The 13,125-nt window shown below is 40.5% G+C and overlaps 1 protein-coding gene across 1 annotated transcript in view; it reads right to left on the bottom strand.

Moving 5' to 3' along the window:
* Nucleotides 1–326: 326 nt before the first annotated feature.
* Nucleotides 327–13,125, bottom strand: part of KNTC1 (kinetochore associated 1) — a 70,792-nt gene continuing 57,993 nt past the window's right edge. Inside the window, exons 54-64 of the mRNA XM_082355795.1 lie at nt 12,892–13,010; nt 12,038–12,173; nt 11,285–11,380; nt 10,861–10,917; nt 7,869–7,923; nt 7,716–7,779; nt 7,018–7,147; nt 5,870–5,959; nt 5,257–5,402; nt 4,354–4,444; nt 327–3,075 (exon numbers count right to left, since the gene is read on the bottom strand). Coding sequence (XP_082211921.1) covers nt 3,055–3,075; nt 4,354–4,444; nt 5,257–5,402; nt 5,870–5,959; nt 7,018–7,147; nt 7,716–7,779; nt 7,869–7,923; nt 10,861–10,917; nt 11,285–11,380; nt 12,038–12,173; nt 12,892–13,010 — 1,005 coding nt within the window. The 3' untranslated portion in view covers nt 327–3,054. The remainder of the gene's footprint in view (nt 3,076–4,353; nt 4,445–5,256; nt 5,403–5,869; nt 5,960–7,017; nt 7,148–7,715; nt 7,780–7,868; nt 7,924–10,860; nt 10,918–11,284; nt 11,381–12,037; nt 12,174–12,891; nt 13,011–13,125) is intronic.

Here is a 13,125-nt window from a genome sequence, read left to right as displayed (position 1 = left end):
GAGACAAGAGTGGAAAGATAAAAACGATCATGGCTAATAAAAATATAATAAATATAACAACAAAAAGTATCCTGGCTAATTATGTATTTGAACTTAAATTCAAATATATTTATACTCCATAAAGCTACTTCTTTGGCGTATCAAAAGCTAACCCATTACCTATCAGAACTGTGCATGTCTGTTAATCTTCCACCAATTTATTTGATAAATTTTCCTAATCTAAAATTATTTTATTTTGAGGGATAATTGACATATAACATTAGTTTCAGGTGTACCACATAATGAGTCAATATTTGTATATACAATGAAATGATCACCACAATAGATCTAGTTAACATCCAGAGCTTTATTCTGAACAATGAAACCAGTGTTAAGACTGGGAAAGAACTCCTTTTTTAGCGCAGCTTGAGTCCATGAAGCCGGAACGTTCATTTCCATTTGTTACATTCTAGTGCCACCACTTGACCCTTTCATTCCTTGCACATTTATGCCCAAGAATAAAATCACAGGCTCTACTTGTGATCTCAGGCTTATAATTACAGTTTTCTTAAGGTTCAATCACATAGATATTAAAGAAATACAAATGTAAATACTGAGACAGTATTTTCACCTATCAAATTAGCAAAAAGTTTTAAAAAGTATGATTGCTAGGACTTCCCTGGTGGTGCAGTGGTTAAGAATCCACCTGCCAATGCAGGGGACACGGGTTTGATCCCTGGCCCGGGAAGATCCCACATGCCGCGGAGCAACTAAGCCCATGTGCCACAACTGCTGAAGCCCGTGCGCCTAGAGCCTGTGCTCTGAAACAAGAGAAACCACCGCAATGAGAAGCCCATGCACCGCAACGAAGAGTAGCCCCTGCTCGCCGCAACTAGAGAAAGCCTGCACGCAGCAACGAAGACCCAATGCAGCCAAAAGTAAATAAATTAAATTAATTTAAAAAAAAAAGTATGATCACCCAACGTTGGGGAGGATACAGTAAAGCAGACGTTCATGTTTCTGGTAGGAATAGGCTTTTGTGAAGAAGACCTTTTGAAATGCATGCAGTTTGGCAATTTGCATCCAGTCTTTAAAATGTCCTTCTGAGAGTTCCCTGGCGGTCCAGTGGTTAGGGCTCTGGGCTTCCACTGCAAGGGGCACGGGTTCAATCACAGGTTAGGGAACTAAGAGCCTGCAAGCCACTCGGCATGGTCAAAAAAAAAACCCAAACCTTTATTCCCTTTGATCTGGTGAATCTGTTCCTGGGAATGTATCTTAAGGAAATAATTCCAAATAAGGAAAAAGCTTTGTGGAAAATATTGGTGTAAATTTCCAGAAGAGAGCAAGCAGATGACCATCTAAACCTCCTGCAAGTAGGAGGTTTACAAACGAGGGGATTAAGGCTTTGAGACGTTATATAACTTGTCCAGGATCAAACAGCTAGTAGGTGATAGAGCCAGAGGTCAAACCCAGACTTGTCTTTTATCCAAAACCCATGTTTTTAGTCATATTACGTTGTTTCCTGTACAGAAATAATATTTTTCTCAACAGGCAAAGCAAGGCAAACAAATTCTAGTATTATCAAATTCAGTTTATTCACAAGTAGAGCAAAAGACTACACAGGCAGGATAGAGGTGTGAGTGACGTTTGTGTGTGCTGGGTCCCGGCTGCAGGCTCTCAACTCCACGCCGCCCTTGCAGGCCAGCTTCCATCCTGCCCTGTCCTGCCGGGGCCTTACAGCCTGCAGACTGCGTCTCCCAGACCCCTTGCCAGATGGCTTCTGTTCATTCCTGCTATCTCTTGGCACTGGCACGAGAATCAGGAGGCTGGAGAAAGCAAAACGCTGCCTCTTTTCCCTTCTGGAGGCGGCAGCACTAGCCGAGGGTGACCAAGCGCCGCGTGGGCAGCAGTGCCGGGGGGAGGAGGCTCAGCCTCCGGAACAGCAGCGCCCGAGCTCCGAGGCAAGGCAGCTTCCTTCTCTCTTTTTTTAATTAATTAATTGTTTATTTAATTTAATTTTTATTTTTGGCCGTGTCGGGTCTTAGTTGCGGCACACAGGATCTTCGTTGAGGCGTGCAGGATCTTTTTGTTGCGGTGCACTGGCTCTTTGCTGCAGCTCGCGGGCTTCTAATTGTGGCGTGCGGGTTTTCTCTTCTCTAGTTGTGTCGTGCAGGCTCCAGGGCACATGGGGGGGGCTCTGTAGTTGTGGCACGCAGACTTCTCTCTAGTTGTGGCGTGACGGTTTTCTCTTCTCTAGTTGTGGCACACAGGCTCCAGGGCACGTGGGCTCTGTAGTTGTGGTAGAGCGGGCTCCAGAGCACATGGGCTCTGTAGTTGTGGCACTCAGGCTCTCTAGTTGAGGCACGCAAGCTCTGTAGTTGCGGCACGCAGCCTTAGTTGCCCTGCGGCATGTGGGATCTTAGTCCCCTGACCAGGGATCGAACCTGCGTCCCCTGCATTGGAAGGCGGATTCTTTACCACTGAACCACCAGGGAAGTCTCAAAGCAGCTTCTGATGTTAAGCGAACAGCCCCTTCCCTTTAGTTTCTCCAGCGCCCCCTCTTCATCTCCCTTTTGCCTTTCAGTCCTCTTGACAGCTTTGTAAACAATTCCTGACACTTAGTCCTTCTCTGCTTCAACTAGCTAGAGTGGTTTCTGTATTTCTGGCTGGCCACTAACGGATACGCTCTGCAGCAAAGATTATATCCATATTTACTAGAATGCTGTTAAAAAGACTGATATTCTTATTTATATAGATGGAAGAAACAGGATATAAGTAGTTGCTTTTCTTATGGGGGGAGCAAAAAACTTTCCTTCATACAGAGTGCAAAAAAACTAATAGTCTTTACACGTTATACACGTAACTGGCAAAGAAAACATTTATTAATTTGTGACATGAGTTCTTTATGAGACAGTTATGCTATTATTAAGCATCTTATTTATTACTTCTCGAGGAACATCTGACAATAGCTACTGTATACAGATTGCACAATTTAAAAACTGTAATAAATAGGGTCAGTTGATAACAGATTCCAAACATCCTCTTATTCTTCTTGAAAAAAGTTTTGATGATCTACTATGATCCATTAAGAAACACCTAAATGGGAAGAAACACAGAAGCATTTTTATGGGTGTCACTTAGTTTTTTAAATAGAAAATGGTTTGATAAACTATAGAACTTAAGCCCTTAACTATATTGCTAAAAATATATGTATGAGATTATTTTGCATCTTAGACAGATATGATTGGAGAAAAACAGATACATTTTAAGGGCCACAAATCTGTCTACTGAATCAATATTCTCCCTTTTTGAAAAAAGTAATCTTAAGCCATTGAGCACAACAGACTGGAAGTGGAGAAGGGAAGTTATTAATGCATGTTAACAAAATGCAGGCTTATTTTAATGTGACTGATCTGGACCAAGGGAAGAAAAAAACCGCTAATAACTTAATTACGTCCACTAAAACTACCAAAACATGATCAAAATTAAAATTTTTACCTTATATTTAAGTTCAGAACAGGAATAAAAGTGATTTACATGCATATTTTATACACAAAAACATTTGGAAGAATGTACACCAAATTGTTAACAATGATCTTATCTCTGGTTTCTGAGATTTCAAGTTATCAGTTTTCTTGTTATTATTATTTTTGCTCTTCCAGATTTCTTTTTTAAAAAAAATTATCTATCTATCTATTTATTTATTTGGCTGCATTGGGCCTTAGTTGTGGCGTGCAGGATCTTTCGTCATGGCGCACAGGCTTCTCTCTAGTTGTGGCACGCGAGCTGCAGAGCACACGGGCTCTGTAGCTGTGGTGTGGCCTTAGTTGCTCCGCGGCATGTGGGATCTTAGTTCCCCGACCAGGGATCCAACTGGCGTCCCTGCATTGGAAGGCGGATTCTCAACCGCTGGACCACCAGGGAAGTTCCGCTCTTCCAGATTTCCTTTTGTTTTTCTATAGTGAACGTATATGTCTCAGCTAATTAAAGAAGAAGTAATAAAAGCAATGGATACTACAGCACAACATTAATCAATGCCCTTTAAAATTTAGTTTGTCGGGGAGTTCCCTGGTGGTCCAGTGGTTAGGACTCTGCCCTTTCACTGCCGTGGGCCAGGGTTCAATCCCTGGCTGGGGAACTGAGATCCCTCAAGCCGCACGGTGTGGCCAAAAAATTAAATAAATAAAGCTGAGAGTGGAACCTAGGCCTCTTGATTCCTGGTCTGGGACTCTCTCACACAAAAAGTGAAATATAAAAATACATGCAGTCACGCATAAAAATACATTTATCTCCAGAACAGTTTGGCTCAATTTTAAGACCCTAGAAATAAAAATCGTGTCAGGTTAGAACCCAGTAACTCTGGGCCAGATTTACCTTCAGAGTTTCACAGGGAGTGGCTTCTGGTGGCACAGGTTTCCCACAATGCTTGTAATATTCAGTTATAAAGATTGAAGCTTCTTCTAAGCTATGGAATCAGAAAGAAGAAGAGGGGCATGAGGAAAACGTGGGAGTGATAAATACGTTTGCCCTTTCCACTGTGGTGACGGCTTCATAGGTGTATACACATATCAAAATTTATCAAGTGGCATACTTGAGGTATGTGCAGTTGATTATATATAACAATTTTACCTCAAAAAATACTACTTGTTCATAAATGACAACCTGTAATTATGGTTGGATCACAAGTGGTAAACAAGCAGAAAGAAATCCATGGCGTGGCCCTGAGAAAGTGACACGTCCCAGGGATCAGCACAGTTAGATCAAATGTAGGGACGGACCCAGAAATATTTCAGTCCTGACTGAGCTTTCCCTTTCTTCTGTGCCAGCCCATTTCTCCCTTCTTTTTACTTTCCAAATCCCCTCCGAGCCCTATCCCAAGAAGCTTACTGTTTCTAAACTTGTGGGTGCTGGAAAATTAGATAACCAAGCTTAGCAAAAATTATGTTACATATAGCTATTGATTCTTTGGTCAAGTGTCTAAGGAGTAAAGTTGTAATGTAGGGTTTTAGAGCAGGACTATTTTGGGAGGTAAGTCAGCTTGATTAATTGTCTGACTCCAGGTTCATGTGCCAAGAGATTGGATTACAAGACAACTAACCTCTTAGTATGTGTTAGTAGCAAGGTATGTGTAACGTAGTGATGCTACAGCTTAATTATTTGGAGCCTTTAATTACAATCAAATAGCTTTACGATTATTCGATATTTTCCTCCAAAATAAAGATAAGTTTTAAGGAAATTCTACATTAAGTTGTTTTTTAAACAATTTTATTAACTTACCTTAACTCATTTGCCAAATAGTTTACTAGTTCAGTGACATTGTGGGTATTCATCGTGTGTGATTTCAACACTGGGAAGTATTTTGTCTTTGCCAAAATCCCAAACTCCTTCTTATCTATGACATAATTCAGCACCAGACTTCTCACCTGTAGAACGACAGGTGTCGTCATCCGCAAAATGTGTTAGATGCCATGTCATCCTATTCAATACCAAAACATTCCTGACAATTAGAAGTTAAATTATCATCGCGTCGTGACTAAGCCTCCTCTTTGAGGGGGTGGGCAGGGGGGACGGCTTTGGTCCATTTCAGTGTACAGTGAATAAATAAAAAGTTGTTGCTAAGCACTTTGGGACTTTTTGCAAGGAAAACTGTTCACAATGACAAGTATTGAAGGCTACAGATTTTCCACTGAGTAGAGCACTAAACAAACAAGACAGCCGGGGTCCCTGCCTTTTAAAAATTTAATGAGGCTTTAATGAAAGCAAAATAATTGTATATATTAACAAACAGATCGAGATGGTAAGTTTTCAGCTTAATCTTGGTTTGGGGAAAATGTATTACCTTCTAATATCAAGTTTTTCATAACAAAAGGGAGAGGAAATTGCCTCTTACTTGATGTGAAAACCCTGCCAGCTGGCCAGTATTCATATGTTCCTCTAACTGCTGTAAAATGATCTGAGGGTCACACGAGCCCAGAAAATTCTAGAGAAAAAAACCAAAACATAATTAATGGAAAAGTATAATTACTACTAATTTCTGTCAAACCTGGAAGGTTTTCATTTTTAAATTTGAAATATCATAAAGCATATCTACTATAGGAAAAAAACCACCTCTATCAACAACAACAACAAAATTATTGAAATAAGGAAAAAAAGCATTTTACAAATAACTATTCCAACAGCAAAGAGTTGCTTAATAAGCATTTTGTCATTCTAAGTGCCAAAAGGAATCTATTTAAATACTAAAATTCTGAAAAGCATCAATGGATGAGTTTAAGAAGAGTCAAAAAGGAACAAAGTCAAAGACAGGCACAGATGGCTCTGAAAAAATGCAACGAATAGAACAAGTGAGAAATAAAAATTACGTGTGCTCATTTATATAGATCTCTATGTACTGGCTTCTCTACCCGTGGGGAAATAATTGTAAAACATTTCCAAATGCTTTGTTCTATTTATTCTATAGTATAAAGGGGATGGGAGTTATTTTTAAAAGTTCTATCCTCAGAATGCTCATGGTGCCTTTGTTAGACACCCACACACAACCTGACTCTTCTTTTATCTCCCACATCTAATCACCAAGTAAAGCAGCATCTTTCCCACCTAGCTCATTTTCGTTACCACCACCCTACTTTGGGTACTTATCCCCTCAGGCTTCCCCTGCCTAGCCACAAGATTGTTGGATAATTCCTATTCAAACGCAATGATTCCCAAGAGTTTCACTTCTCGCCCCCTCTCTCCTCTGATCAGGCCCACGTGGATTATTCCTTCAGAAATACTGCCTGATCATTTCACTTTATTCTGGCAGGAAAATTCACTGTTCCCCACTGATACAGAATAAGGTGCAAACTCCTCTTCAGGCATCCCTCAGACAAACCTTCATCTGTCTCTCAGTCTTGCCTCCCACCAGACCCCCACACACACCTTCCACCCCACTCACGCTTTACAGGTTTGGTGAAAAGAAAGTGGAACCTTTTGCAGGGGACATGCAGTATGAGACCTTCCACACCCTTGGCAGCCCCGGAGCAACAATTTGCAAGATACCTTTATTTCCTGGTGCCTTCTTTCCGAGTGGGGCATGAGCATTAGACAGGCTAATGCAAAAGCCGGAAGCTCTAACTGGACATACTGCCTGGCCACTCTGATCAGGTCAAGATCATCTGAAACTGGACATCTTCAAGAGAGCACATTAATTAGTTAATAACCTGCCATATTCACTAGATTATACTGGCCTTCCTAGTTTTCCACAGTGGTTACCTGTCTATGGTTTCAATAATTTTAAACATTAAAGTGCTGGTGCATAACGTATGCCTAGTAATGAGTAGCTTGAGCCTTTTATGACATCCTTCATGGAATAAAAGACTTGATCTACAGGAACACAGACTCCTGACTGCAGCTATAATTGTGTCTGAAAGTCTATACATGGCTAAAGACGAATACTTAGAAGACTCAAAATCTATGAGACAACACTGTATGATTTACGGTAGTCACAAAAGGTGCTCTATACTCACATTAAAACTAGGTACAAAGTTTAGGGAATGCAGGTTGAATATAAGTTTACTAGTTGCACTGCACGTGGAAAGTAGACATTGTAAAAATAATAGAGATATTTTATTTTCAAATCAAGCGGTATGCTTAACTTCCCCCCAAAAAGGAATTACTCATAGGAACGTTTATTAGAAAGGAATTTTATAAGCAACAAATCTGATTTTGGGGGGTAGGAAAACAAATATTTTACTTACTCTAGGACAGCGATGAGACTCTCACAACAATCTGACAGCTGACTGGGGCTTAAAGGACAAGAGGCTGAAAATGAAAAGCAACAATAATGTGTCTATACACGTAACTATAAAATGCTACTGTCAGTGTGTCGGGGAGAGGGGAGAGAAAGATACCTGAAAGTAGCGGTATCTGAACCACGCGCTGCCAGGCTCTGCTGAAGTAGGGAACCTGCGGAAACAAGTATATTAAAGAATTCATGTCTGGGATCTTATGAACCTCTCTTTATTTTGCAGTCACAGAACTATATACACTTAGAGCTTATATTCTTGATGTTAAGACCACAATTGTAAGTTGATATCTCCCAGTTCTAGATCATTAAGATTCTAGGAGAATTTTCTTCATAACTGTGTATTTCAGGATATTAACATATAATCCTGGTTGATTCATTATTATTAATTTTGCTCTGCAAAATACCCTCTTATTTATATTTGAAAAAATTGAAGTAGTTGATTTATAATATTATATGCATCGTGATTCAGTATTTTTACAGACTATACTCCACTAAAAGTTATTATAAGATAATGGCTATAATTCCTTGTGCTATATACTATATCCTTGTTGCTTATCTGTTTCATATGTAGTAGTTTGTATCTCTTCATCCCATATCCCTAATTTGCCACTCCCCGCTTCCCTCTTCCCTCTGGTAACCACTTGCTTGTTTTCTCTGTGAGTCTGTTTCTGTTTTACATACACACTCATTTGTATTATTTTTTTAGATTCCGCATATAAGTGATATCTTGCAGTATTTGTCTTTCTCTATCTGACTTAATTCATTAAGCATGTTACTGCAAATGGCAAAATTGTATTCTTTTTTTTTATGGCTGGGTAGTATTCCATTGTATCTATCTATCTACACCACATCTTCTTTATCCACTCATCTGTTGATGGGCATTTAGATTGCTTCTGTATCTTTGCTACTGTAAATAGTGTTGATATGAACAATGGGGTCCATGTATCTTTCCACGATTCATTATTGTTGCATTTGGGAAAAAAGTGTCAGAACTCAGTTCAGAAAATAAAATTTATACTAAGTCTATGTATGTCCCAGACATTGTGCTAGGACCATAGGAAAGGCGGAAGGAGAGAAAGAATTTCAAAAAATGAATAAGGCAACACATAAATTTCCATCAATAGGAGGAGTGGTTAAATAACTTATGATACATTTTATTCCACATTTTGGAGAACAATTAAGAGTTAAAAATAATGAAATACCTCAAAAGGTTAAACATAGTTATTGTAAGACCCAATAATTCCACTCCTAGGTACACACTCAAGAGAAACAAAAACATATGTTCACTTATACACAAATGTTCACAGAGCAGCATTATTCATAATAACCAAAAAGTGGAACCAACCCAAATATCCATCAACTGATGAATGGATAAATAAAATGTGGTCTATCCATACGATGAAACATTATTCAGCAATAAAAAGGAAAGATATGGGACTTCCTTGGTGGCACAGTGGTTGAGAATCTGCCTGCCAATTCAGGCGACATGGGTTCGAGCCCTGGTCCGGGAAGATCCCACATGCCGCGGAGCACCTAAGCCTGTGCGCCACAACTACTGAGCCAGTGTGCCACAACTACTGAAGCTTGAGTGCCTAGAGCCCATGCTCCGCAGCAAGAGAAGCCACTGCAATGAGAAGCCCACGCACCGCAACAAAGAGTAGCCCCCGCTCGCCGCAACTAGAGAAAGCCCGTGTGAAGCAACGAAGACCCAATGTAGCCAAAAATAAAAAAAATAAAAAAAAAAAAAGGTATGATACACTGATACATGCGATAATGTAGCTGAACCTTGAAAACTTTATGGTAAGTGAAAGAAGCACGAAGGCCACATATTGTATGACTCCATTGATATGAAATGTCCAGAATAGATAAATCCATACAGACAGAAAGTAGACTAGTGGTTACCAGGGGCTGGAGGGAGGGGGGAAGAAGGAATGAATGATCTGTGATGGATATGGGGTATATTTTCAGGGTGAAGAAAATGTTCTAGAATTAGATAGTGGTGTTGGTAACACACTTTGTGAATATACTAAAAGCCAACTAACTGTACACTTTAAAAGGGTAAATTTTACGTGTGAATTATATCTCAAAAAAAAAAAAAAGATCTATATGTGCTGATGTGAAACAATCTCCAAGATACCATTGTTATGTGGAAAAAAACACTTTGTCTAGAATGTGATTGCATTTATATGTACCAAAATGAATACATACACACACAACACCCACACCCACACATATACGCGCCCACACCCCTGCTTATATGATAACAGGAAAGCTCTAGAAGAAAACATAAGAAATTGTCAACAGTAGTCACTTCTGGGGAGATAATTATGAAGGGAAATGGTAAAGAAAAATTTTCATGTTTTACTCAGCATATGTTCTAATTTATTAAACTAAGAATAAATTATATATTTCTATTATATATATATTATGTGTGTGAACAACACATGAAATTTAGAAAAGATGAATAAGACATGGTCTTTGACTTTAAGGATCCTCAAAGTCCAAGAGGGGCAGTCGAATGTGTGATTTAAATAAATTATACCGTGACCAATGTTATAGTTGAGCCAAAGTGTTTTTTTTTTTTTTAATTTATTTATTTATTATTTATGGCTGTGTTGGGTCTTTGTTTCTGTGCGAGGGCTTTCTCTAGTTGCGGCAAGTGGGGGCCACTCTTCATCGTGGTGCACGGGCCTCTCATTATCGCGGCCTCTCTTGTTGCGGAGCACAGGCTCAGTAATTGTGGCTCACGGGCCTAGTTGCTCCGCGGCATATGGGATCTTCCCAGACCAGGGCTCGAACCCGTGTCCCCTGCATTGGCAGGCAGATTCTCAACCACTGCGCCACCAGGGAAGCCCGAGCCAAAGTGTTTTGAAGGCATAAATGAAGATGTGATTCCTGAGGCCTGAAGAACTGGGAGAAGTGATGTCTTGGATGAGACAATGTCCAAGCTGAGTATTCTGGGTCCAGGCGCCACTTTAATGGAACAGCACCCTGCAGCTTCACTGAGGAGCTGACTACTTAATCGAGTGTACCCAGCACTAGCCGGTGAGAGGAAAGATTAAATTCTGTAAAATTTACTTTAGAAAACTACATACCTGCCATAAAGAATAGATGCTAGAAATGGCTGTTAAAACCTTCCTTAGATAAGGAATCTGAAAAAATAAAACACAAGAGTTCTGAAGACCACCCAAACAGAAAATTCCAGTGTGAAAATTAAACTTTCACAAGACTATCAGTAAAATTTATCTTCCATGAGGACCACCAGAGAAGGTCCCTTACAAATTCACAAACATAAAAAGAGGCCAGGGAAACTTCCATTTGTTTCCAATGAAATTTATGTCAGTTTTGAGTTTGCACTTTCTCTGGCCTAACGCCAAGTTCTTTAAGTTGGGCATGAAGCCAGTGAGAGTGAATGTTTTCAGCATCCAGCTGTTCAATAACGAGTATCAGTGCAAAATGTTTAGGAGATGCTGTGCAAAATCTTTAAAATATACTGCAGTCTAGGGCACTGAGTCTTACCATTTTGAAGCCAAGAAGCTTTTGCAAGAGTCCATTCCAAAGCTGCAGGTCATAGATTTTGTATTCTAAACAAAGCTCAGTCACCAACCTTACGGCCTGAAGCAGACAAAAAAAAAAAAAACATACTGTTTCAAGACACCAGTAAATCAAACCACCTTTGGAAAAGGTAGGGCAGCTAAAGACAAAACATGCTTATAGTCAAAGTGTGTCTATTGCCTAATTTCAGTGAAGGCCTTCATCTCTCTAGGGAAAGAAAAAAAAATTATTCTTTTTCTTTCTTGCTGTTACGGATTCACAAACGGCATCTCAGACTCCCCTTCTTCCCCACTTTGTTTCTTCTGTCCTACAACAGTTTGCCTGTTGGCCTCATACCCTCCCCGCCCTGGGCTCCAACTGCCTCAGAGACTACATTCCCACCAGTAACTAGAAGGAAGAGAAACAATGTTCCCTACACAGGGACAGTCTGTCTAGATGAGCACAGGCAGGACTTGGGGAGGGATTATGAAAGTGTTCCCTCGGGTAGGTAGGGATGGCTTCAGGCTTTCAGGGAGAGAGGTAAGGGGACTTCCAAGTTGCCTTGTCACCTGCCAGGATAGGAAAGTCAGGAAGCCCTCAGAGCAGCAGACCTGTTCAGGAACCAAGAGTTTCTCTGGTTCTGTCTTTCAGAACTCTGAGTGGTGGCAGGCAGCTGAGTGAACACAAGAGCATCTGAGAAGACAGAGGCCCCACCGCCGGATGACTCAGTGTACATACCATGGATTCGTGGCTGTGGTTTTTCCAAAGACCCTTAATCATTCCTTCTTTAGGACTGTTGCAAAATAATTCATATGTGATGGGGATATTCAGAGCCTCAAATGATGCCAGAAAAGTTATACATTTCAAATAAGATCTGGAAAACAGAGGCATGTATGGGAATCATCCTCACCGACCATATTTACATTTAAAATAAAAGCCAACCCTTGGAAATATCGGACAGTTTGTTGTTAAATGTCTATTTTAGGCTTCTAAATATAGTCATGGAATATTAGAAAGAAATCAATTTGAGGGGCTTCCCTGGTGGCGTAGTGCTTAAGAATCCGCCTGCCAATCCAGGGTACACAGGTTTGAGCCCTGATCCGGGAAGATTCCATATGCCGCGGAGCAACTAAGCCTATGTGCCACGACTACTGAGCCTGTGAGCCACAACTACTGAAGCCCACGCACCTAGAGCCCATGCTCCACAATAAGAGAAGCCACTGCAATGAGAAGCCTGCGCACCGCAACGAAGAGTAGCCCCCGCTCGCCGCAACTATAGAAAGCCCACACGCAGCAACAAAGACCCAACGCAGCCAAAAATAAATAAATAAAATAAATTTATATACATATAAAAAGAAATCAATCTGAGCAAGATGAAGAAAACACTCAGTTTCTAAATGGCTCAAAGCCTCAAGGGAAACAAGGTGTTCTTAAAGGCCTGTTTCCCCTTTGCCAGAACATCAAAGACACTCGAGGCAACAGAACCACGTTGACACGGCCCCTCTAACGCGCTCTTCTGAACTATGGGGCTTAAAAGTTATGCTTCCAAAGAATCTGTTTTCTATTAATACGATTTTTAAACTTCCACTTACTTCACTTCTTCAAAGGGTTTTTTGAAGAGAGATTCTACAGTTTCCTTGTCAGCCAAATAGAGGAGACACTGCAGGGCTCGAGTCCTGTGGGCGAAAGTGAGCTGGTGCACACCTAACGTCTGTAAGACCAAAAGAGGTTTGTAGAGCTGTGCCGCGTGCTGTAGTAGGACAACTGAGTTTCCATCTAGGTAACATGAGCCGCAACAGTTTTTAAAAGATTAAAGTCTATGTCTG

Source organism: Balaenoptera borealis (assembly GCF_965194805.1).
Source record: "Balaenoptera borealis genome assembly, chromosome: 14".
NCBI classification, from domain to species: Eukaryota; Metazoa; Chordata; class Mammalia; order Artiodactyla; family Balaenopteridae; genus Balaenoptera; species Balaenoptera borealis.
Note: the sequence above shows the minus strand (reverse complement) of the source record. Positions and strands in the feature narration are given on the sequence as shown.